Source organism: Numenius arquata, chromosome 2, assembly GCF_964106895.1.
Source record: "Numenius arquata chromosome 2, bNumArq3.hap1.1, whole genome shotgun sequence".
Classification (NCBI taxonomy): Eukaryota; Metazoa; Chordata; class Aves; order Charadriiformes; family Scolopacidae; genus Numenius; species Numenius arquata.
Genome location: NC_133577.1, coordinates 25,061,295 through 25,087,574, shown reverse-complemented (window position 1 = coordinate 25,087,574; position 26,280 = coordinate 25,061,295). Strand labels below are relative to the sequence as shown.

General features: G+C 36.0%; 1 protein-coding gene across 1 annotated transcript in view; it reads right to left on the bottom strand.

Annotated features, from left to right (window-relative positions):
* RYR2 (ryanodine receptor 2) overlaps nt 1-26,280 on the bottom strand; it is a 440,097-nt gene that overhangs the window by 187,614 nt on the left and 226,203 nt on the right. Inside the window, exons 18-24 of the mRNA XM_074144589.1 lie at nt 15,147-15,265; nt 14,585-14,718; nt 11,681-11,922; nt 7,885-8,077; nt 6,275-6,491; nt 4,898-5,002; nt 750-853 (exon numbers count right to left, since the gene is read on the bottom strand). Coding sequence (XP_074000690.1) covers nt 750-853; nt 4,898-5,002; nt 6,275-6,491; nt 7,885-8,077; nt 11,681-11,922; nt 14,585-14,718; nt 15,147-15,265 — 1,114 coding nt within the window. The remainder of the gene's footprint in view (nt 1-749; nt 854-4,897; nt 5,003-6,274; nt 6,492-7,884; nt 8,078-11,680; nt 11,923-14,584; nt 14,719-15,146; nt 15,266-26,280) is intronic.

Sequence of the window (26,280 nt, the reverse complement as noted above, 5' to 3'; positions counted from 1 at the left end):
CATTTATCAGTTTGAGAAATATTTTAATGTTGGCTACATGCAATGCTACTTATGGAAATCTATTATGCTAATAGATTTTCAATGCATTCGCAGTGAAGTAAGAACTCACACCTGCTTGACTGACAAAGCTGAGATACAGAATTGTATCTTTGTGAGCCAGATAACTAGTTTACTTGAACAAATTGATTAACATCCCACTGAAATTTTTTAGCGTTCTAACTGGAGAGCTTCCATGACATTTACACATCTAACCGCTCATCCACAAAAGGAGGGAATGCCTTCTACTGTTTTGTGGCAACATGCACAGATGATAGAGAAATAGTAGGAAGGGGTCCTAAAGCAAAGCTCATCATTAGTCATGTCCCAAAAATACTATTGATTGTCAAAGCGTGCTTTATCAATGAAAAAAATTAAAAGCAATTAAACTGAATTCAATTACACCAAATAAGAAGCGTAGAGTTTTGTTCAAAGATTGGATCTATTTCTTTCCCCTAACCAAGATGAAAACTGCTTGACTTGCCATTTCATAATCAGCATTACCACAATAATTGTAAAATTCCATAGATACTAAAAAAGACTATCAAAGCCATTTTCAATGCCAAATCCATTAATGTACTCAACTCCCCCATTTTCATTTTATTACTCTCACCTACATGTGAAATTGTAATTCATATGTCAAATTATAATTCTGGAAATTGCAACTCCCTAGGAAACTCTCACAATAAGCTTCAAAAGTTCTAGCAACTTACTTCAGTGTTTCAAGTGACATTTGCAAGTTATAATTTCTTTCCTGCTCCGGCAATTTTGAGAACTCCACTAAGCATGGGTGTTGTCTTTTGTTGTCATCTCTAACCTGAAAAGGCAGTAAAGAAATAAGCTTAACGTGTCTTAAAAACTAGAAGAAATTTAAAAACAGTCCAAAAGACAATCCTGTCATGATTACTCAAACTGGATAACGCTTCAAAACAAAAAGTATTCCGTATTCTCAGGGCATGATCATTCTGTTCAAGTAAGGCAGAATTTGCATTTGCAAATAAACTTCAGATTTGAAGATCTCAAGTGGAATAAATGTTAATTTCTACATTTCAATATACAGATGTTCATAACAATTACACAAAGTTCAAGAATAGTGCAATCTATGTTATATTTTGACATGCAGCCATAAAGTACAACTCATCTTCAGCACCATGTCTGAAAAATTATGCATCCAGATTGTATGAATACGTTGATATCAATAGTACTGAAGTCCTTACCCTACAAAAGTAATGACATAAAGGACAAATCTACTCTATCTCTTAATTCAGAAAATGTCTGTTTCTTAATTATTTCCAGCAGTATAACAAGAATGCAACTGTTCAGTAGTCACAAATGACTGGAACATTATTTTAGTTTTACTGTAGGGACGGCAGAGTCATGAAGACTATAATTTACAAAATACTACATTTTATAAGCTTAAAAAATTTGATCAAAACCAGTTTTAACCTGCACTAGTTCTATACAGTTTTAGTCTAATACTGGCCATAACTAGGTAGGGCAACCTGAGAGGCTGGGATAACTGAACATTCTACTCCTCTCAGCTTTGCATCTTTACCATGCCAGAGCTCACTCAACAAAATCTACAAAGATTATGACTTGCTAGAAGACTCGATAAAAAATTATTAGTTTGCAAATATTAGCTAAAAGATCCCAATAAAAGTGTTAACATTTGCTCAGTTGGGAGTACACCTTGTATTTTGAAACACTTTTGTGTTCATCTTTCATGGACTACAAGCTCACTGTTTGTATTAATCTTTAAAGCTGCAAAGTGAAAGTTATTGAAAAACAATACTATCGGCAAGCTTTGATCCATGGAAAATGGAATGTGAACAGTTGAAGTTAAAAAAGTCTAATTGTTACTCTTTTTCCAAATTGATCTTTACTCATTTGGTGGATACAAGATGATTTTTAAATTATTTTAGCCAAAAAAGACCAGGGCAGAAATTCTCAGTGAAGTGGTACCATTGAACTGTGTATAATATGTTCTCAACAGTTTGATCTGCTGTTCATATACAGAATCAGTTTTGATGTTTAAAAAGGGCAAGAAAGTCAGTAGCATATAAACTGGCATGAAATTTCTGACTTTTGGAAAAATAAGGTATCAGACTTAAACTGATTGCTTTGCCTGCATATTGCATCAAATAAAAGAGCTTTTCTTTGGCTAAAATGTCTTAAAATCAAAAAGCTCTAGCATCATGGTAATAAATCCATATGCAGTATCTAAGATTACACTTAAATCATAATATTGGGACATGAACATTGTGTGTTAGAGAAGGGGAAGGAAAAACAGTCATCTGCAAACCATAACCTATGTATTAAGTTTCTCTAATTTCAAGTCCTAAGTGTTAATTATACATGAGTACTCACAGATTGAATATAAACATGAATCACTGATAGCTGAAATTTTTTTTTATTTATAATCTCCTATTTTTGCCAGTTCTGTGTTTTTCTATGATAATAACTGTACACTACTACTCAATCTAGTTTATTTAATCTTATGAAAAATAATCTCACATCTCTGTATAACATTTCTGAGTAACATATTTTTGCATTTTGATCTAAGCACATAATAATTATCAAATTGAACAGCAGTCATTTGTTTATGTTTTGGATTGAAAAATATTTACAACCTCCAGGGAAAATTTATCTTCATTTGATGGGATTATTGTTCTTTGGACGCGCAACACAAGCAATTCAACTGTCAAGCTACTTGATCAAAATCATTAGCAGCTAAAATGAGAAACATCTTTTAGCAGACACTGAAAATAATTATTTGCAGATTTCTTTCTAAAACCTATGGTAATCTGCATTAATAAAGATTCAGTAAAGTCTCCAAAACGAAGGACTATTTTAGATCTGCGTACAGCTAATTTAAATCTTGGACACCAGATATTTTCCTCAGAATTCCAATGTTAATTTAATATCCCCTAGTAACACTCTTTTAACTCTACAGCTACAATGTATAATACTTCTATTATATATTTAACTTATTTTTTAGGTTGCCTTCCCACACACCTTTTTTTTTCTGAGCATAGTATAAAAATCTAATGCCTTGCAAATACATTATATAAGGGACAGAACTCGTGAAACCTACACATTCTTAATTTTTGTGGCTAGTTTTAAATATACAGCAAAGTTTAATAGAGACAAAGATATGCAGATGCATTTGATGATTTCAAGTTGAACACCTAAATACCACTAATATTCAGACTTCATTATAATGAAGCCAGTTAACAGAAGTCCTTAATTTTGCTACATAAGCTTCTTATTTTTACTTTGTTTCATGTATAACATGTAGTAGTAATACCACATGCAATACCGACAGATCTGATGAAACAGGTATGTACATAGGAGGGAATACAAAATACGATTTATAGCAGATTTTTTTTTAATACTCTGGGGAGACATTTTAATCTACAAATTCTCTATCTTTTAGTCTTTAAACTTTTTGACTTGGTGAAAAAACACCACTTTTTCAGAAAAGCTAGCTACTATACATAATTCGTCTTGCTCTGAATTAAAAAGACCAAATCTCAGCAAGCACTTATATGTGTGCATCTAAACCAGCCAATTTCTGTTTCATGCCTCCCCTCAGCACCCAGTAATCGCAGCACATCAAATTCAGGTAACTACTATCAGCAACAGTGACTTAAACTGATGAAATCATCTGTGACAAACCAATATGAAAAAGGAGTTAATCTCCAGAAGGTGATCAGCATATACTTTGCCACATTCCCAAAGTGAACACATCCAACCATAGAACATTAAAGCTAGACAGAAAGCTGAATAATTTAAACAATTTAGCACCTGTTTTCATTCTGAATATAACTACATTTATATACTTACTATATATTGTTTAAATCAAAATAGTGTTCAACTGTACATTTAGATTCTCAACAGTAAGTAACGCTACACTAAAAGCTCCCGCAGATTGCTTCACAGCTGGTATGATTATAGCACAATTAAAATGTTTTGACACATTAATTTAACTGGTGTTTTTTGTTTGATTTGGTGGGGAAAGCAACAACAGAAAAAAAATCTAGCTATCTTCTCTGTTAATGAAATCTTTTTAAGTACCAGCGTAGGCCTCAACAAATATAACACCTATGCGCAGTTACATGAAATCTGTAATCTGAACTCCTCAGAAGACCAAAGTCTTTTTATTAAGAAAAACAGAATACGTATATTTTTAAATGTGCATACATGTTTTTACACTTACATCTAGTATCTCCCATATGTTTCTATACACTCTTCACAGCAATAGCTCTTCATAAACAACACCATTTGAGATCCAAATAACTAGCTCGTATACTTTATTGTTATTTATTTTTTAAAAAATATAATCAACAAAATAGACTGCATTTTGTATCGAAGCCAGAAACCACATAGAAAAAAGTAGGAAAGCTATAAGAAATGAGCTACGTGGAGCACCCAATACAGACATGAGCTTGAAGAAGTGGAGAAAAGGAAGGAGAAAAGCAGATTTAAAGGAATTTCCTATAAGCAATATTATTTTTCATGAAAAAGAAATGTGGGACTTCTGAAAGAGTTATGTCAGTCAGTAGCTGTGAAGAGAACCAAGAATAACTGCTTTAATTGCTTACTCCACCAGACAATTAAACTTCTAGCCCCAGGAAAAAAACAGAAGGCAAAAACTCAGTAAGTGCTTTCTGTGCTGACAGTTAGACTGGCTGAAAATTTCAGTACCAAACAGCTTTAATACCAGAATTTTGGTGGAAAGGCTCTAAAACCTTACTAATTTTGGAAGGATGGAAAAAAATGCAGTCCCTTTAGCCCATTGAAACCAATGTGCTGAAGAATACTATGTAATTAACAGAAAATTAAATTGGATGGTACATACTGGTCCATACTGCCAGCCAAGTTCAATCTTATTCATAACCCAAAGTTCATGGATGTTCTCTGCTAATTTTTCTCTAATCCTTTCCAGGTGGGGAGGCAAAACAATCTAAAAAGAGAAAAGAGAAAGAGGTTGTTACAAATAAGTTGCTTGACAGTGCCACCCAAACTTTCATAACAGACAAACTTTGTACAAAGCAGATCTCTCAACTAAACCTAAATTATTGTTCAGCTCTTACTGACAAAAGCGAGGAAGAATTCTTCGATTAACAGAAATACTTTACCCTATGCACTTACAAGTTCCAGAGTTTGACCAACAAGGGAAAACAGTTTTAAACCCAACACCTCCAATTGGCACAGAATACATTCCTGGCAGCTGGGTAGAAACTACTCAAATCAATACTATTTCTCAGCTTAAAAACTCTAAAAATCTCAACAACTGAGGTAATGTTGTGAAAAACACTTCAGACAAATATAAACATTTGAGAATTGAACCCCTTAAAAAAAATTAAAAATTAGATGATGACGACAAATGACAAATAAAATCAGGTCAGCACATCACTCTACCTCCAAAATTTGAAATCAAGATTGCTTTACCTCAAAAAGCAGAAACCTCAAGTACACAGTGCTGTGAATCATGATAACGTTACCCTAATTGTTGATGTTACAGAACAATAACTACATGACACATGTAGAATGCTGTATTTAGCAAGTAATGGCAACAAACTAGCAGATTTGGGGTTTCTATGTGGTTTTTTTTCAGGAATGAGTTCCTAAATATAGTAAAATCTGAGCACATCATGTACACAAAAATTTATCATCTCAAACTCTGGTCAATAAACTCTTGTTATCTGTGATCAGAGGTGGAGCTCTTTGTTATCGAAGAATTACTGTTCTTTGCAACTATGCAAAAAAACACCAACCAACAAACCAAAAAACTGTAACTTCAAGGCATGGCATTTGCTGCCCACAGTGAGTATCAAATGCCACTCTCAGTAGCCTGCAAGTCCAGTAAAGCATTAGAGCTGAAGCTGATCCAAAAGTCTTATCATAAGGCAAAGTCTTCAGTACTTTGAGTTAAAACAGTAATAAAAACATCTATTAATAGAAAAAGAAGTTCAAATATTCTTTTTTTTTGCCTACTCTAATATTAAGGGTAAAACATTCTTTATTATAGTGGTTGTGAACTGAATTATATAAAATTTCTTGTGAGCGCTAGATGGACTTTACACACCGTTTTTCAACTTCTCACAATGCAATGTACCAACTAAATCCCAAGAAAAAACAAGTTTGAGAGAAGCTGCAAATTCAATCAAATGTGAAATAACAGTCCTATAATATGTGTGTTTTTAATGAAAATGCAGTCTTTCAGTTTCCATACCTGGCTAGTATCTACAGGAACCGGAGTGAAAGCTGCTTGAGACAGAGAGACAGTGGGACCCAGTAGGTCTCTTGTATAGCTACGATCCTGCTTGTACTCTCGGCTATGCTCCACTTTCAGCTTCTCTTTCGGTAGGACAGCTTCAAAGCAAGGGGCATATCCAGGTGGAGGAAGGAACTTGAACTCTCCATGGCGACCTCCAAGCAAGAAACGCACCCTGTAAACATCAAAGTTAATTTAGATAACTGAGATACCTCTGGTGTCAACCCTAATCAGTTTGTAATCCTAACTATTGAATACTATTTTTTTAAAAAGGAAATAAAATAAAATTCAATGTTACAGTTTATTTGCATTGTTTACAGTTCAACTTTCTCTAACTAGTGCTGGAGATTATGAAGCAGCAGGTGCAAAGAACCTTTCTTTTAGTTTCTTTCTTTTAGAAAGAACCTTCTTTTAGTTTCCTCTTTAGAAAGAACCTTCTTTTAGTTTCTTCTTTAGAAAGAACCTTTTTGTTTCTTCTTTAGAAAGAACCTTCTTTTAGTTTCCTCTTTAGAAAGAACCTTCTTTTAGTTTCCTCTTTAGAAAGAACCTTTTCGTTTCTTTAGAAAGAACCTTTCTCTCTTTTAGTTAATTTCCAACTCCGTAAAGGTATTCTAAATCATGAGACCAAGAGAGAAGACAGAGAGAAAGAATAATCAATTTGCTTAGCACACCTATGAAGTAAGCAGCGTTTTGAGTCTCAGAAGGCAGAGATTATAACCCAGAGTAATCAACCAACCACAGCTGAACTCTTTCCGTTGAGGAGTTCTCCACTGTCTCTCATTCGAGAAATGAGCCTGAAAACTCCCTGGAATATGGTTCTTTCTTTTCTCTCACAGAACACTAAATCTTCAGGACATAATACAAAAAACTCCCATATTTTCTTCCCTAAAACATTTACTTATCACGTTAGTAGAAAAAAGAAATCAGCTCTCACTCTTTACCTTTTCTAGTCCTGCTAAAGTTGGTTCCTCCACTGGGACATCACACAATCTTTTTTAATATTATAGTCTCAAAGTATTCAATAAATGGAAGCAGAAGTCTAGAACCTGAAGTGTAACTTGAAATTTTACAGAAAAAAGGAATACAGATTGACTGAATTCGTATTAACTCATCCTGCTGAAAAGAAAGTGTACCACCACCATTTCTTAAGGTAAGAGCAGATAATGCATCTTCAAATAATAGTTACTACTTCATAACAAGTGAGTTAGGGCAAACAAATTTTTAATATCAAACACGGATGTTTTTCCTCCCATATAGGTAAAATGCTGTCCTGGAGTGAATGGGTAGCAATGTGTCAGCTAAGAAATGATAGAGAAGTTGTTTCTAAGGTCTATCTGCAAACCACCTGAATACAACGGTGTGCTGAAAAACAACAGATGCACTGTCTCTTCAGGACTCCTTTGTAGCTCTCAGTATCCAAGAACTGGAACTGTGCTTAAGAAGCAGATGTCAGAAAGGGAAAAGAGAGCAAAGACAGCCAGGGAAATATTTAGCATATTCACATTTACAGAAAAAAAAACAGACTGGAAAACAAAACAAAACAAAGCAAAACTACATGGGATACTAACTTTATTCCTGCAGAGAAGCTGACAACTGGGAAGAAGAGGCCATCTATGTTGAAATTCTCAAACATTCCTTGAACTGGCTGACCATTTATCCGGAAAGAGATGCTGGGGGCACTCAGGTCCAAACAGCAGCTAATAACATCATCGGTTCTTAACAAATGCTGGTTGGGAGAATTTACTGTTCGTGCTACACAACCTGTGGAAGTAAAAGAGACACATTTAAGCAAAACTTCTGAAAATCGTACAGGTTTTCACAGCAGCTTAAAAAAAGAGAAAGAAAACATAGCAATAGAGTACAAACACATTAATACACAAATACCTAACCTATAACATCCAAGACCTGATTTTAATTTTGCAATATAGTGAATAGAGGCATACAATCATATTTACAAAGCTATTTTAATCATAAGTAATACAATTAAATTACATTTAGTGAAAGTGAAAATAATTACTGATACCCATATAAACAATCAAAACCAAGAAAACTAAAAGTTATTCCTCACAGTGGTAGAAGTTCAAATTGAAAAACAAGTATTGGTATCTAATATGAAACCTAGTATACTTTAGCAAAAAATGCTTCATTATTCAAGATAAGGACAAGCATCATAGTTTAAATTATTTAGGAAAAGTCAGATACTTCCTGTTATTAAGGGCCACATCATGGTACCCTCCCAAACTTTTATAAAATGATACTATTCAGTTTCATAATCAAACCACAAACCAGCATTTTTCTGGGATATACAAAGACAGCAGCAATTTTGTCTCATATATATTCAGTAATAAATGTATTTTTGTCTGAGTTCTAAAGGATCATTCTCTCTTGCATTAAATTACATTTACACAACCACACCTGCTTCCCAATAGAAATAAGCTACAGAATACAGAAATAGGAAATGATTGTTTCTAAAATTTACTGCCATCTACAACAGAAAATTTTTGGAAAAGAATGAAAGTTGTATGAAAATATCTCTAGACATGTCTTCCAAAAATAACATATGCAATGTTTGCAAGAGATAAACCATAATGCATATTAAGAAGAGAGCACTAATTTTTTAACTCTGCTGTCCTTAACTTCTTAACTAAAAGGACTATATTTCCAAGAGGAAAAAGATAGCGTATGTTTTTAACAGGAGAAAAAATAATAAATGGAAAATCTCATTAATTCTTCTCCAGATAAATTTTCATACACACACCACCACCACCCTCCCCAAGGAAAAATAAAAAAAACCCCAACACTTCTGATACTCTATATAGGGAAAATACCTGATACCGCTACATAATATGCAGACCGTAGGACAGATGCTCTTATGTAAACTGTCCCTTTTGATAGGGCAGTCAAGAGTATAGTTAGGAAAAAAAAAGTTTTCAGATGCTCTTGCTGCTTCCCTACACCCTTTTCAAGACAGGATGTCCTTATCTTGGTTGCTGTAAGAATAGTCAGTTTCATCAGCAAAGACAGAAGAATGACGTGGAGCAATCCCAAGGGCCCCTCACGAATTAAGAAATCTATAGAAAACACTGCTGAGAAACAGAGTAGCAGTCAAAGCGTAAGGAATGCCTTGCAAGGAAACTACCTTCTACCAGTTCTGCATGCCAAAACTCACAGAGCACAGTAGAGAATAGCAGAGAAAAACATCACAACAGCTGAGAGTTAGTTTCAAATAAATCCAGAAAGGGACAAGACTTTAATGGCAGGGATTACTAAACTTTGAAAGAGCTATCAATGAAGAGTGGATACTTCATCTCCTTAAGGCATACTACTTGAGACTAGATGCCTTTTTAGATGTTAAAATTTAGCCACATATAGGTTATTGAGATCAATGCAGGGCTGACTGTTAACAGAAATATGTAATGGTCTTTGATGAACATATAGTCAGACTAAACGATCAAAGTGCGTTTTCTGGCCTTAGGCTTTAAAAATCTATGAGCTCCACCTCTCCATATTAGAGAAGTAATTGCAGGACTGAAGAAAAAAATGTAAATTAAATGTGGTTCTGGTAAAGGCTTGGTCCAGAACAGAAACCCAGGGGTAGAAATTATTGTTGGTACTCATTAATGGAGTAAATGCTTCATGCTTAGAAGATGATTTTTAAAATGTCATTGCAGAGACTCACCAAGATGCAGCCTGGGATTGTGAAAGAAGGCAGCCATGAGTTTTAACACTCAACTACATAAAGTCCTTCCAAGTTTGAGAGGTATGTGTTACCCAAGAATGTCACTGAAGACAGAAATCTTTTCAAATCTACCAGCCACATCCACAACAGATATTAATATACAAAAATTGCATATACAAAGGTGGTCTAACATTTTTGACTGGGCTGAACTATTGACTTGAGAACCACAAACAATTGTTCATTTATTCTTTTGTCACTTTCTGATTAAAAAGTCTCCAGTGGGTAGAAAAATCCTTTTGATTTTCAATAATCTTTTGTTTCCTCCCTAAAATGGACCCTAACTGCAAAAGTTATTTTGGTTGGCTCATTTACTGGTTCTTCTATAATAATACTTTACCTGACAAACTCAGTTATGTCACAGCTTTAATAACACCATTAATTATGCATCATTGTTCCAAAGTAATTCTCGCTATACATGAGAGGCAAAGTGGCAGCTACTCTCCTTAGATGCCACTCCAGTCAATGTTATTACTTAATCATACAATCTATGGCTATTTTGATTGGAAAAGTCTTTTGAAATGTAAAACTGTATTCTTTTCCAAGTATCAAGCCACACAGTGCCTCAAAGCTTCAAAGACCTTGAATGACACATACAGCTGACTCATTCAAATGTCTCTCTTGTATGCAAAGGAGCTTAAGAAAACTTGCTCATATCTTCATAGCGGCAAGAATTGCTGATCCAATGAGCCTAAGACTTTCCTCAACAAGGTGAAACCACAGTAGAAGCTTTTTTAAGAAGTCTGGGACTGTCCATGCATAGGACTACCCATTCTAAATATCTGGGAATCTTCTCATGAAAGTTAAATTATGTAAAAAAGATTAAGAAAAAGAGAACAAGCTTGCTCTCTTATTATTCTGATTTTGCTGTCCTAACCCAGTTTGAAAAGACAGTAATATATTTGCAGAATCAACAGTAAATAAAAATACTTTAGATAGTTCATCTTCCTTTAACACTAGAATTGCATAGAGAAATTGCTATTAACATATAGACCCAAGCTGGGCCAATAACATTTTAAAGATGAATACCTGACCAAACATACCATATGCAAGCTAGCAATATGATTCTGCAAGTCTTGCAATAAACAGTCAGTCTTAACGTATGTAAATAAACCATCACTAGAGAAAAATATCTGGTTTTAAAATGTATATCAAAAAGCATACTTAAAAACCTTCTTCACCTCTAAAGTATTTCTAAACTTCTAAACTAAAGATCCATATTAAAATCTGTTAAAAATAATAAAAAATTAAAAATAGAGAGTCCTGTGAGTTAAATCTCTCATGCTGTTCTTACACTATCACACAGGAATTGCAAATCCTTCCAACTGTTTGTAAGACTTCACTTTTTGCACTTTTGAATTTTTAAATGAAGTCTTTATAGTTACTATGAAAAAAAACCAACCAAAAATAATACCCTGGCTGAAACATTAATTATTATTCTATCTGCATTACTTTCTGTAAGACAATTTTTTCAATATGCAATGCCAACTTAAACATATTCTGATATAGGTTACTGTCAACAGAAACATCTAATTCATTTTGCTGCTACTGAAAACATATTCACTGGAATTGCAAGCAGTGTTCTAGTATTTTTAAAAATAAATTTTAAAAAAAAAGAAAGAAAATACCTGACCACAGATGCAGACCATCAAAGCCATAGGAATACAAGTCATCACCAACACCATTTCCTCCCCATTCTGCTCCTCCACCTGGATATGGTGAGTAGCCCTCTGTTGAAGCCCAGCCCACTCGTAGATGAGTTGATTCTGCAGTCACAAAGGGCTCTAGATGGTCCACCATAAGTTCATAGTACCATTTTCGGTATTGGGCAGAGCCTTCACTAATCCCCAAGAAGATGTTGGGTCGCATGCTTAAACAGAAAGAGTAAAAATGCTTACTAAAAATTTATCTCAAGAACATGGAACATGAGGAACTACTGCAGCTTTTTCATTAACCTCCATGCTTCATTAAATTTCATGCTTGTTTTGTGTGATTAAAACAATATAAGTAATTTTATTTATTTATTCTGGTGAAAAATGCTCTGTACATTTAAAGTAAAAAAGCGTTTGTTTCAGTAACCGAAACAGTACCCTCACTCAGATAGCAATAATAATATTGTATGTGTTTCAACATTTTGAACATTTAATAGATGTTAAATCCTACAAACAAAAATGGCAACTATTCAGCAGTTACCAATAGAAATGTAGTAAGTACACAGTGCAGGTTTAATTTTACATAGCAAACTCCATTCTATAACACTGATTATCCATTCAAGAGAATAACATTTACAAAGGTACAAAAGTAAAGTATCAGTCTATTTCAAAATTCTCTTGTACCTCTTCCTTCCTTATTCCAAGTTTTGTATAACTCAGTAATTTGCAGTGGTTGCATCAATCCATCATATCAATTTGATGTTCCTGCTGCTGACGATTTTAAAGAAGTTCACAAGCATACTTGAAAGGCAAAACTATTACTATCCTTATTCAATATCTACTTAAAATAGCAATATGTAGTCATACCTCTAAAGGTCATGAGGGAAAAAAAGCAAAGAAAATTATGTTTTTCTAATACGACTTTTGGGATAATACTGAATCTAGACTCTCATCCCGAAAATCTGTCTCTAGACAATCATTACTGTGTCAGTTTTGGGTTAAGAAAGCCATCTAATCTTGAAATACAGCCATAGAGTACAAAAGTATCCAAAAATCAATGCTAAGTATATTTCCTCAATGGTTGGTTACTCACATTGCAAGAAATCTTTTAGACTTCTAGGCTGAATGTATCTAGTTTTCACATCCTTCCACTGGACTGGGTTATAACTTCTGGAAATATCTTCTTTCTACATACAAGCTGCACAATGACCATAAATGTAGCTCTAGAGCCAACCCTAGCATACAGTATGCCTTCTGGTGTAGGGAATGCAGGGGGAGGAAGAATGGTTGATATGGGCTGTTAAATGGAAGTCAGTGTAAAAGCAGACTTTACTGATCCGATTGCTTATAAAATAACTTTTTTTTATCACATAAGACTAACACACTTTCCTTCTAGTGGGTGTCTATGGGGTGTCTTTTGCCAAAAGTTTAAGTATAGATACTCTTCACTGTGCTACAAGTCAAACATTTAATCTCCTTAAAAATATAAACAAAACCTGTTTGACAAAAGCTATCTTCCAGAGAAGTCAAATCATTTTTAAGTTATTGGTAAGATCACCAACTGAACCTTTTCTGTCTGAACACAGCATCAGCATTATTATGTGATGACTCCACAATTTAATCAACCTAATCATCCAACTTACTCTTTTTAAAGAGAGGTTTGTGAATAGAGTTTCCCAGTCCCCTGGAAAAGTACGTTAAACAGAAATATCTTGGAAAGTTCTTTTGCCAATTATTTTTGGTGCAAGGTATGCAAGTCTCATTCTTTCCATAAATGTTTTCAATATTTCATTGGTCTTTCTGACTTTTGACAAAATAATCTTTTTTTTTTTCTTTATAGCTGCAAGAATATTCATATTCTCATTCAAAGCATTTTAACGCAGAGCAAAAAATATCCATTTACTACGTTGGCTTTTCTACAGCCATATTTAGGAAAGACAGCTCTACCTACCCTGTATGAGATCCAAAGTCAGCTCAGAAGGCCAATCAGCACCCATACACTCAAAATTTCTTCCCATGCATTTTTAACAGATGTTTTCATGAGTCATTTTAGCTTATCAGTTGTTCAAATTTATTGCTGACACAGAATGATTCCCATTACACCATCTTTCCACGTGTTATATATGTTGGTGTGTTATTGGATGGTTTGGGAGAAGTCAAGTCAATGGTTATGAAAAATATGAGTGAATATATTAGCTATAAAATTGTCAAATTCATTTCACCTTTAGACTTGAATTTATTTTTATGTAAAAAGGCCTCATAATATACAGTTGTAGAATTTTTATGCTTTTCAGCATCTAATAAATGCTATAAACTCTGAATTATAAGTACTATTTCTATATTTCAACTTTCATTCTCACTTAACGATTGAGACTTTTTAAATAACTTTGAGACAGAGGAAGATCCTATGAATCTTCACTTAAAGCCAAATTATTCTGCCTCAGCATCAACTTAAACTTTGGATAAACATTTACTTTGTAAATATTACTTTGCTAGTTTAAGATGTTACTAGCTTCATTTTGCTATTAATGTCTGCTGGAAGGCAGCTTTTACAATTCTGCCAGTGGAAGGAAGGGTGAGGGCATTCCCTCAGATTGGCTAACAATATTTCGAAAGCACAGATAGATCTAGACAGGAATCTTTAGAAGAGACTCTATGGTTTCACAGACTTAAAGCATCTTAAAGCAGCTTTAGCTTGCAGCAGCTCTCTCTGACCCATGTTTTTATTTTAATCAATTGCAAAAAGTATTTAAAATCCTAGTAAGAATAAAATATCTTTCAGAAAGTTTTGGAAGTAAAACTGGTTTTCTGTACTGACTATTTCTTTTAACCACAAGATTTATTCTGCTTTGTTCATAGATACAGACTTTTTCTTTTTACCTGCTCACATGGTTGACGAGGCGTGTCTGTAAGAGCAGATCCCTTCCTGGCAGGAGATTATCACAGATTAGATGTTGATTAGACCGCACAGCTACTCCATGACAAACACAGAGAGAACACAAAACATCCAAAACCTGAAAAAAAAGAAGATTCTTTTAATCTAAAATATTTTTTCATGCTAAAGAGTTTATAATCACTGTGAGTTACTTCAGGCAATATAATAGTATATACCCTGTTACTGGAAGACATGTAAGGGTATGCAATTCAACCGATGCAATAGTATTGTTTTACAACAATTCTGAAATTCTCCTAACAATATTAAGGTATATTCTTCCTGCTTACCTTGAGATTTAGTATGCAACAATGTTTTCAACAAAAGAAAAGAAAAAAAGATAATGGCCTCCTTTGCTTCTTCAAACTGCTCATATGCGTTTCAGGAAAAGTTTAATTCCTAATTATGAATACAGCATTAAAATATTTGAAATCTAACTTCTACACAGAACAACATGCTTGCTTTGTTCACAAATATTCACCTAAATATACTTGTCTCTTCTTTGCCTACCTTATGGTTTCTTCCATGTTTGTCCAAAAGACAGATGATTGATTTAATATGTCCTTCCTTAATAATGTTTAGAGCTTCTGGGCTTTCCACCAACACACAGTGTAAAACCTCAAGAATTCCTGGGGAAAAAAAGAAAAAATATTTATTCAAAGTGCGCATATAAAATCATAACTGCACATAATACTTCCTAATATAGCGCTCAGCAACATGGAATAGTTACAAACATCATTGTATATGATAAACAAAACCTAAACAGGATTGATGTTGTACTTCTAGATTTCCCAAAATAAGTAAATGTAGCAAAAATCATAAAGGACAGGAAAAACAATCTATAAATAAATTTGAAATTGTAATAAAAAATATCTGATGATCAACACTCAAAAATTCAAATAAACTGGGTAAAATACTGGTTTTCAGTGGCTCCAAAAGGTGAAGACTTCGCACTACATACATGTTATATAAATCAGGTCCTGCTTGAATAAACCTGATCTCCTTCTATGACAAAGTGACCTGCTTGGTGGATGAGGGAAAGGGTGTGGATGTTGTTTACCTTTAATAAGGTCTTTGATATGGTTTCCCACAGCATTCTCCTGGAGCAACATGGCTTGGACGGGAGCACTCTTCACTGGGTGAAAAACTGGCTGGAGGGCCAGGCCCAGAGAGCGGTGGTGAGTGGAGTTAAATCCAATTGGCAGCCGGTCACAAGTGACCTGTATCAGGAACAGCATGGCCAGCAGGACTAGGGAAGTGATCATTCCCCTGTACTCGGCACTGATCAGGCCCCACCTTGAGTACTGTGTCCCGTTTTGGGCCCCTCACTAGAAGAAAGACATTGAGGTGCTGTAGTGTGTTCAGAGAAGGGCATTGAAGCTGGTGAGGGGTCTGGAGAACAAGTCTGATGAGGAGCTGCTGAGGGAACTGGGATTGTTCAGCCTGGAGAAAAGGAGGCTGAAAGGAGACCTTATTGCTGTCTACAACTACATGAAAGGAGGTTGTAGTGAGGTGGGGATCAGTCTCTTCTCCCAAGTCACAGGAAATAGGACAAGAGGAAATGGCCTCAAGTTGCACCAGGGGAGGTTCAGATTTTTACACTGAAATATTTACACTAAAAGGTTTATCAAGCATTGGAACAGGCTTCCCAGTGAAATGGTTGAGTCACCCACCATCCCTGGAGGTATTTAAAAGACAGGTAGACACAGTGCTTAGAGATATGGTTTAGTGATGTTTTTTTGTCAGTGTTACGTTGATGATTGGACTGGAGATCTGAAAGGTCCCATCCAACCTAGGCAATTCTATGATTCTAAATAAAATATGCTCTCTATACTTACAGTTTTCTGTTTCTTCCCTTAGAAAACCATATGAATCACTAATGGAATCATATACCTCTGAATTAGAGAGCAGTGGTAAATTCCCAGTCTACCAGCCCACTGTGTATAATTTTCTTCGTGTATGTAACAGCTATACTGGGAGCCACAGTGATATTCTTAAAAGAGAAAACAAATAGAAACTAGCATGAAATTATGATGTGCAAGGGAGTAAGAACCATTAAATCCCCAGTGCACCCTCAATTAAATGCAATTCCAATCCCAATAAAGCAGCAGTCATTGCCATCAAGAATCATTAGCCTTAAAATGATTCCCTGCAATGGGGCAGTAAAACAGGTGGCTCCCATGTGTACTGTATCAAGTCACCACTTGCTTTGGGATCTTCCACATTTGGCAAAGACAAATACTATACACATGGTTCATCATTATCAGTTGCTGCTGTTGTTGCCACAATGAGAAAAATCAGAGCACTGAGGGAAAGCTGAGAAGCAATTCCTATTTGCTCTGTACATCTCATCATTCTGTGTTCATCCCTGTATTCAAGCCATGGCTCCACTCAGCTTAACCCTTACAATGCAAGATCCACAGAATGAGTTTTCTGCTCTTTGCCATGCTCTCTTTTACTGACAGAAAAATGTAGCAATGTAAACTCTCCTTGGTGTGGGAAAAAAAATTCATCAGGCAAAAACATTGTCTCAGTAAGAGTACTTTGGTCTTTCTTTGATCCTAGTGAGGAAGGGATCACCAGTTGCTACAGTTGAGTAAAACTAGGGTCTGCTAAGGAAAAAAAAAGTCCCAAACAGCTACTAAGTGAACACAGATATTTATCTCAGTGCCAAGACAGCATGATGACACAGAAATATTAGATTTGAAACAATCTTTATGCTGATCAGGTGCCTCCTTCTCACCTTAGCATTTCAGATTGGATCTAAAGCTTCCAGAGGGGAGTAAGTGCTTTTCTGTTAGATTTCCACTGGTTTTGAATAAACCACTGAAAAAATGTGTATCATAAATAAGTGACAGCTAATATTTAAGAATGTGAAGACTGTGGTTCATCCACAGCACTGTCCTCAGTATGCCTCTGAAGTTTTCTGAATTTGTAAACAATTAAAACAAGTTTTTCAATCTTTAAATGGGAAAAATATTAGAAATGCAAATTTAAGGAAAAATCATGGAATCATAGAATTGTCAGAGTTGGAAGGGACCTCTAGAGATCATCTAGTCCAACTCCCCTGCCAAAACAGGATTGACTAGAGCACATTACTCAGGACTGCATCCAGGCAGGTCTTGAAAATCTCCAGAGTAGGGGACTCCATGATCTCCCTGGGCAGCCTGTTCCAGGGCTCCGTCACCCTCACCGTAAAGAAGTTTCTCCTCATATTTAAATGGAACTTCCTATGTTCCAGCTTGTGCCCGTTGCCCCTTGTCCTATCACTGGAAACCACTGAAGAGTCCAGGTCCACCATCCTTCAACCCACCCTTTAGGTACTTGTAAACGTAGATAAAGTCTCCTCCCCTCAGCCTTCTCTTCTCCAGGCTAAAGAGTCCCAGCTCTTTGAGCCTTTCCTTGTAAGGGAGATGCTCCAATCCCTTAATCATCTTAGTTGACCTACGCTGGACTCTCTCCAGTAGTTCCCTGTCTCTCTTGAAGTGGGGAGCCCAGAACTGGACACAATATTCCAGTTGTGGCCTCACCAGTGCAGAATAGAGGGGGAGAATGACCTCCCTCGACCTACTGGCCACACTCTTCCCTATGCAGCCCAGGATCCCATTGGCCCTCTTGGCGACAAGGGCACATTGCTGGCTCATGGAATGTTTGCTATCCACCAGGACTCCCAGATCCTTCTCCTCAGTAGTGCTTTCCAGAAGATCCATCCCTAACCTATATTGGTGCCTGGCGTTCTTCCTCCCCAGGTGCAGGACCCTACATTTGCCCTTGTTGAACCTCATTAGGTTCTTCTCTGCCCAGCTCTCCAGCCTGTTCAGGTCACACTGGATGGCGGCACAGCCCTCTGGAGTGTCGGCCAGCCCTCCCAGTTTGGTATCATCAGTGAACTTGCTGAGGATACACTCTGTCCCCTCATCCAGGTCGCTGATGAATATGTTGAATTCCAACCCTCTGAGTTCTGTCACACAGCCAGCTCTCAATCCACCTCACTGCCCCCTCATCTAGCCCACGCTTCCTTAATTTTCTAATGAGGATCTTACGGGAGACAGTGTCAAAAGCCTTGCTGAAGTCAAGGTAGATGACATCTGCTGCTCTCCCCTCATCCAGCCATCCAATTATAACATCATAGAAGGCTATCAGATTGATCAAGCATGATTTACCCTTGGTAAATCCGTGTTGACCACTTCCAATAACTTCTTGATCTTCAATGTGTTTGGAGATGACATCTAGAATGAGTCACTCCATTATTTTCCCAGGGACAGAGGTGAGACTAATTGGCCTGTAGTTCCCTGGGACCTCCTTCTTGCCCTTTTTGTAGACTGGTGTGATATTTGCCTTCCTCCAGTCCTCAGGCACTTCACCTGTTCTCCAAGACCTCTCAAAAATGATGGAGAGTGGCTCAGCAATAACATCTGCCAGTTTTCTCAGCACTCGTGGGTGCATCCCATCAGGGCCCATGGACTTATGTATGTCTAGTTTGGCCAAGTGGTCTCTAACCCAGTCCTCCCCAAGAGAGGGAAAGTCTTCCTCTCTCCAGACCTTTCCCCTTGTCTCCAGGGTCTGGGATTCATGAGGGGCAGCTTTGGCAGTGAAGACCGAAGCAAAGAAGGCATTCAGCAACTCCACCTTCTCTGTGTCTTCCACCACCAAGGCACCCACCTCATTCTTCAGTGGACCTACATTTTCCCTAGCCTTCCATTTTTTATTGATATACTGAAAAAAACTCTTCTTGTTATCTTTAACTGTGGTGGCCAAGTTAAGTTCTGCTTGGGCTTTTGCCCTTCGAATTTTTCCCCTGCATATCTTCACTACACCTTGATATTGCTCATAAGTAACCAACCCACTTTTCCAGAGATCATAGCCTTTCCTTTTCTCCCTGAGGTCCGGCCAAAGCCTTCTATTTAGCCAGGCCGGCCTTCTTCCCCATCGGCTCGTTTTATGGGACCTGGGGATGGCCTTCTCCTGCGCTTTTGAGAGTTCATCCTTGAAGCATGACCAGCCTTCCTGGGCACCTATGCCCTTCAGGATTGTCTCCCAAGGGACACTCTCAACCATGCTCCTAAACAGGCCAAAGTCTGCCTTACGGAAGTCCAAGGTGGCAGTTCTGCTGGCTCCCTGTCTCGCTTCTGCAAGAATTGAAAACTCTATGATTTCATGATCACTCTGCCCAAGACGACCTTCAACCTTTACATCCCCCACAAGACCTTCTCTGTTAACTAGCAGCAGGTCCAGTAGGGCGCTTTCCCTGGTTGGCTCACTCACCAGCTGTGTTAGGAAGTTGTCTTCCACACACTCTAGGAACCTCCGGGACTGTTCCCTCTCTGATGTGTTATATTTCCAGCAGATATCTGGGAAGTTGAATATGTATTCCAAAAGAATATGTATTCAGGAGAATTTTTACATACACACATCCCTTCTTGGTTTTTTTTTTTTGTTTTTGTTTTTTTTTAATCATTCCTGACTAACAGAAGAATATAATCTGGGACATTACAACTAACTGATCATAAATCCTCTCAAAAAAACACAGAAATTAAAAATAAGAAGTTAATTGAGAAAGCATTTTAGAGACAAGCAAGCAAAGATTAAAAGAAAAGCTGACAAACCAGAAACTCTGAATAGAATTTAAACTAGCGAGTATGAAAAAAAATGTTGGAACCAATATATCTGTTTCTGCTAAGTATGAGATGCATGCTTATGCAGTAAATAATGAAATGCAATGAAATTAGTAATAACTATGAAACAATTACAGACTGGAATTAAACCTGCTATTTATGAGGAATATAAATGGCCAGGAGTTCCAAGTCTAATCTATTGTCTTTTATTGGATCAGCAGAAAATGCCACCTGGAGAATTTCCCAAGTACCTTATTGAGGAAAAGAATATTAAACACCGTTAAGAACTTATTATAGAAATAACCTACCCATGCAAAGATATGCATTGGTAGACTCGGGACTTGTTCCATTGTTATGCACTAGCAAAGACTAAAATACCTTCAGTTCATAAATTATTTATTTTTTATTGTTAATTTAGACCAACTTGTCCTACCCTTACTTGCATTCAGATCAAGGCACAGCCCTATTAAAAATGAAAATACAAAGAGCAAAGACCAACACAACCAAAGAAATGGTAGACCTCATAAAGAAAAAGCAACAAAAAATCTTGGAAAGGACAGAAACTGGGCTGTGCCAAATTCTTATGGGGGATAAAGAGATATGAAAATGTTATGAACAGTCATATATCAACAAATATTTTTAATTTTTTTTTCTTTAAACTTAAGATTTCAGATTCCCATCCTTGTTATGACCAAGGTACTCTGCCAGAAGAGACAACAGTTACTTTTAAATGACTTTCTATTTGAAAGGTAGTTTCCTTTATATTTCCCAAGAAAATCTGAATTTAAATGAAGATAGAAATTCCCATTGACTTGAGTCATGGCTGCAGTCATCTGACTTCATTCAGATCTCTCGTTTTAATCTCAGACAATCTACAGCACCATCACCTTTTATTATACTATATAATGTTTTTATCCAGAAATCTGGAAGAAGATACACTGTCTTCACTAATAAAGTGTACAGATTACTCAAGGACTGAAATGTAGTAAAGGTGGAACACAACAGATACAGTAACAATTTCATTTATCTGGTAAACAGGTTTCAAACAAAGCGTGTATGTTTGAAGACAGAGTTAGATACGAAAACAGAAAATGCAGGTGATCCTCTGCAAATATTATAGACAATTTTCCTGTTCTGTGCGGCGGCTCCAAAAAAAAGTCACAACCACAACATAATGAGCTAGACATGAACTCCAAAACTGATTCTGTAGCCCTGAAGGTATAAGCAGAAAGTTTCAGTTACAAATAAGAGAACGTATTAAACCTGAATTTGGCAGCGGTATGATCTGGGCTGCAATAGATGTACACTTCCAATATTGGCAGTAACAGGATCAATAAAAAGGATAAAACCCTAAGAGTCACGAGAGCAGGCTGAAGGAGTACATGCCCTGCAGCAACACAGCAAAAGCACACTGCACCCAGCCTGCAAACTGGACAGGCAGGGGTTACTTGTGTAAAGGTACCTAGGGAGGTAAGAAAGGGGGTACAAAAGAATCCTCAATCTAGAGGGGCAATCTATAACAAGATCAACAGCTTTGCTGTGTGTGGCAGTGATCTGGCAATGCAGGGAAATCACTACATTCAAAACTTGGTAATTTAAAGTTTTCCACCTCTCATTGTAGCACTGAAACACACTTTTAACAATATAAACAGTAATCCAATATGAAATGATACCATATAATGTAAGTGTGATCATCATAACCTTGGAATTTTCAGATTTGTGTAGGTAGATTCATAATCTTGATTTTGTCTTAAAATAGTACACAGGGCTCATTTTCTGGTTTTAATCTTTTGAATAACAGAAGTTAAAATACTTTGAGGATCTAAACATTCAGTAATAAATGAATGTTATCAATTAGACCCAGCTGCCACAGCAACTTCTTCAATTACTGCAGTATCTGAATGCTAATTATCAAACACATTTTGTTCTAAGGACAAATTCCCCTTTATCAGAAAAAAAATCTCATCTGAAGGCACAATGCCTGTTTGGGCTAATCCGGTTTTAGGTTATCTACATTAAAGACAACTGGACATATTCCAATTTCACTGGTGTTTCTCAAGGCAGTAAAGTAGGAAGTGTTCAAATTTAATACAAATATCACAAACAGTATGATATGCAGAGGTTATCATAAAGATAAGTGAAAAATTCTTTCTTAATGACTAACAGATGAAAGGAAGCACATTTTCAAGACATGTTGACTCCTCTTAGTGTCATACTGTAGAATACTAGAATAAAATGCATGCCCTTCAAAAAAATTACTCAAAACCTGGTATTATCTGGTTCCATAAATCTTCACTTGGAGGATATCAGATTACTAACTTACCCTATTCTAATTTTTATTGCCTATGTTTTAATGCCTTCAAAATTTTAGGAAGTCTAGTTAATCCCATCTGGAATATATTTCAGAGCAAAAGACTAATCTATTCTTAATTTATGCATTGAAGAGACAGCTGAAGCATTTGCATTGCATTATTCACTCAGCTCCTCTGGTATCTCACTTCTAACATGGTCTACTCTCAGACACATTTACACTTCAACAAATCTTCATTTTCTTTCTTTTGCTTCAGTGAAGATCAGGAACTGAATCAATTTCTAATCTAACTTGTACAATCAACTCACAATTGCTGTTTAAGTATTTAATACCTCTATTCTATTTTCATAACATTTTTAGTTCAAGGGTAAGAAAAAGGTGAAAATGGGAATTTTATTGATAATTTATGGCATCAATAGTTTATGGTATCAAATCTTTACCGCAACACATTCAAGAAAACACCTGCCAGAGATGGAGCTAACAACTTCAACATTGAAGGTGAACTTAATTTTGGTGTGATTGACAATGTGCTGTTTCTTCCTCACAAACACTCCATCTTCAAAAATTAATCAATCATTTTAGGTGAATATATGAAGCCAGGTATTCTTATTTAAATGGTGTAATATAATCCAGTATTTCTCCCTGTTGTAGATCTACCACTCTAAATTAAAACACCCCAATCGAGCCATATAAATCTTAAAATCTGGCAAGTAAGCATCCCACATAAAATCACAAAAGCATATTTACATACTAAAAGCTAAACGTACTGTGCCTCTTGAGATAACTAAAGCACAGCTTAATTAGCATCCTGTATAACTGACTGCCTCTAAACCAGAAAAAGTCCTAATTACAAAATCAGTTTTGGAGGCAACATGGAAGTTATGTTACCAGAACATATGGGGAAGGAGTTCAAGTGGCCTAGTTCCTAGAAGAAAACTCAGGACAAATGTGCATTGCAAATATTAGTACCTTCAGAATTTTTGCAGTGTGCCATGAGGTTCGTTATGCAGTACGACTACAATGTTGGATCACTTTGCAGTTTACAGAATTCATCTCATACCTTACTATAGTATCATAAACATAAACATTTAGGTTCTAATTTTCAAACCTTATTTTTACTTAGAGATTAATTTTTTAAAATACATACATAATAGAAATCATGTAACACAGCATTTTTAGAGCTGTTGTAACAAATCTCATATTGAACCTCCAAAAGGTGAGATGTAGGTAACAACTTCAACACTGAAGGTGAACTTAATTTTGGTGTGATTGACAATGTGCTGTTTCTTCCTCACAAATACTCCATCTTCAAAAATTAATCAATCATTTTTCAGATTTTCAGATGTAAAATTTCATCTTTCAGATGAAAGACTTTGAGGTGTAAAATTACATCTCTTAGAAAATAATTTCACCACGAATAACAGGAGAAATACATGGAAATTAAGAAGGTTGCAGTCAAATCCCATGGAACTGCATAATTGTGAGAACATTCTCCTTAGATTAGTGCCCTCACACCAAAGGTGGATTGTAATGGAGGAAAGCTCTAGTCTGTGATTTTCTGTTAATTCTCTGCTTAAATTCTCTGTTATTCAAATGTTCGTGAAAACAAGAAGACCACGGCATCTGCGGAGCAGGTTTCCCTCACAATAATGCAAACCAACACGAAAGTTCAGTTATGACATCTATTTGGTTGGGATCTCTACAGCTAATATACTAGCTATAGTGACAGGATCATCAGAACATCTCTAACTAGACGTCAGTGCTATAAGCAGTTAACTATCTATAACCCCAGCTGAGAACCAAAGCAGTGACACAGATTTAGCCTCGTATGCCCTTGTATCTTGACCAGCTCAAGTATTCAGAGCATAAACATACCACGGCTGAAACAGATTAGGTGCACACCAGGATTAGGAAGAAATAGCACAGTAAAACAGGTCCCCCACCCTAAAGCCATAGTTCTGCAGCAAAAATGTGAAACAAAATGTTGCAAAAGTACTTCTATGAAACATTGCTAACTAGAGGGGCTTACACGGGCGAATGCCTCAAAGTCTCTATACAAGCCTCCGCCTCAAGAGAAGAGTGACTTCTAAACTCTCTGCTGTAACCTGTAGAACTCCAAGAAGTATTAAATTGGTAAGAATAAAATATAGAACACTGGCCTTACACTATGCATGGCTTATTTACTCCAATAAATACTTTTACTAATCTTGGAAAACAAAGCTGTGGGGGAATAGGCTGCAGTGACATTTCTTGCCAACAGTTATTACTTTGTTTTCTGATCCTTATGTAATCATCAGCACGAAAATCATGCTTGAAAAGAGTCAAAAATCAGTCCTAAGAGTCCAGAACTAATCACTCTATTTGAATCCCAGTTCTTAGCTGCTGGGACAAGGATTGATTACTGTTCACTGTTCAGATGCCTAGATGACATCATTTTGGCATATTTTCATGTTGAAAAGAACGGCAATTATATCTTTACATAAGAAAAAAAGAAAAAGTTTGTATTTATATCAGTAAAATGGGGCAAGAGACTCAAATATCAGCCATGAAATCAATACTATTAATTGCAGAAACGTAGCCCTACTATCTCTTCAGTAACTTTGAGATACACTTAGCAGAGCTTCTTTAATGCAATTAGTCTACCATTTGTTTAAAAAATCAAAATAAAGTCGCATGTACAAACACATACTTTTAGAGAAAATAGAGTAGTATTGTTAAAAAAGCTCCACAAAATAATTATTCAAATAAATATTGAAGAGGTTTTTTTTAAAAAATAAGCACATGCCAAATGTGTTAATACAGGTAATCACCTTTAAGGTCCTGCCTGTTACAGACTACAATCATGTTAACAACTACATTTAAGACAGTACACAGGTACAGAGTAGCTAGCTGTCAATATGAATAGGAATTATATATCACCAAGAGAAATTCTTAAGCTATTATTTATATTCACCTAATGTGCAGTGTTCACACTATTTATTTCTTATTCTGCTTAAAAAGCATATTTTTCCAGTATAGTCTAAAGTAGTTTTTTGATCAAATGTGGTCACAATATTTTTTTTTTTAAAAAAAATCCATTGGAAACCTAAAAATACAATGTATTTGGTTGGCAGAGTAGGTTTACAGAGAACTGATTGCTTCTAAGGAAACAAAAGGCAGGATCACCATTTCAGTGAGAAGTAGAGTACAGCTCAACATAACTTCATTTACTTAGAGCAACACAGAGACTAATTGCATCTCATGGACACTAAGGGGTTAAGATAGTAGTTCAGGAGGAAGATAAGACACCAGGTAATGGCAAAGAAACTAAATTAGCTAGCTTAAAGAATTTGTGTCTAAAGTGAGACCGAATTCCCAGATCTCGAATTATGAATGTGTTTCAGGCGTGTTCTTTTTCATTAACTTCAAAGAGAAGTTCAGACCTCAGGAGTGAATGAGGCGATTAAAAAGGGAATGTGTACGTATTATGGAGGTAACTCTGTTATATGCAAACATATAACTGAATACCCATCTGGTACATAGTCAAGTAGAATACATGAACTTGCCTGCATTACCACTACAGTCCTTCAAGATAACACAAATTATATCCACTCCATATGGTTATTATTACATTTAGTTTGATGCATATCCTGAAAAACATGCAGCCTTCCGAAGAGAAGGAAAGGGAAGGTACTAGAATTAGAGAAGAGAGCACCTTAGCACAACTGAAATCGTAGAA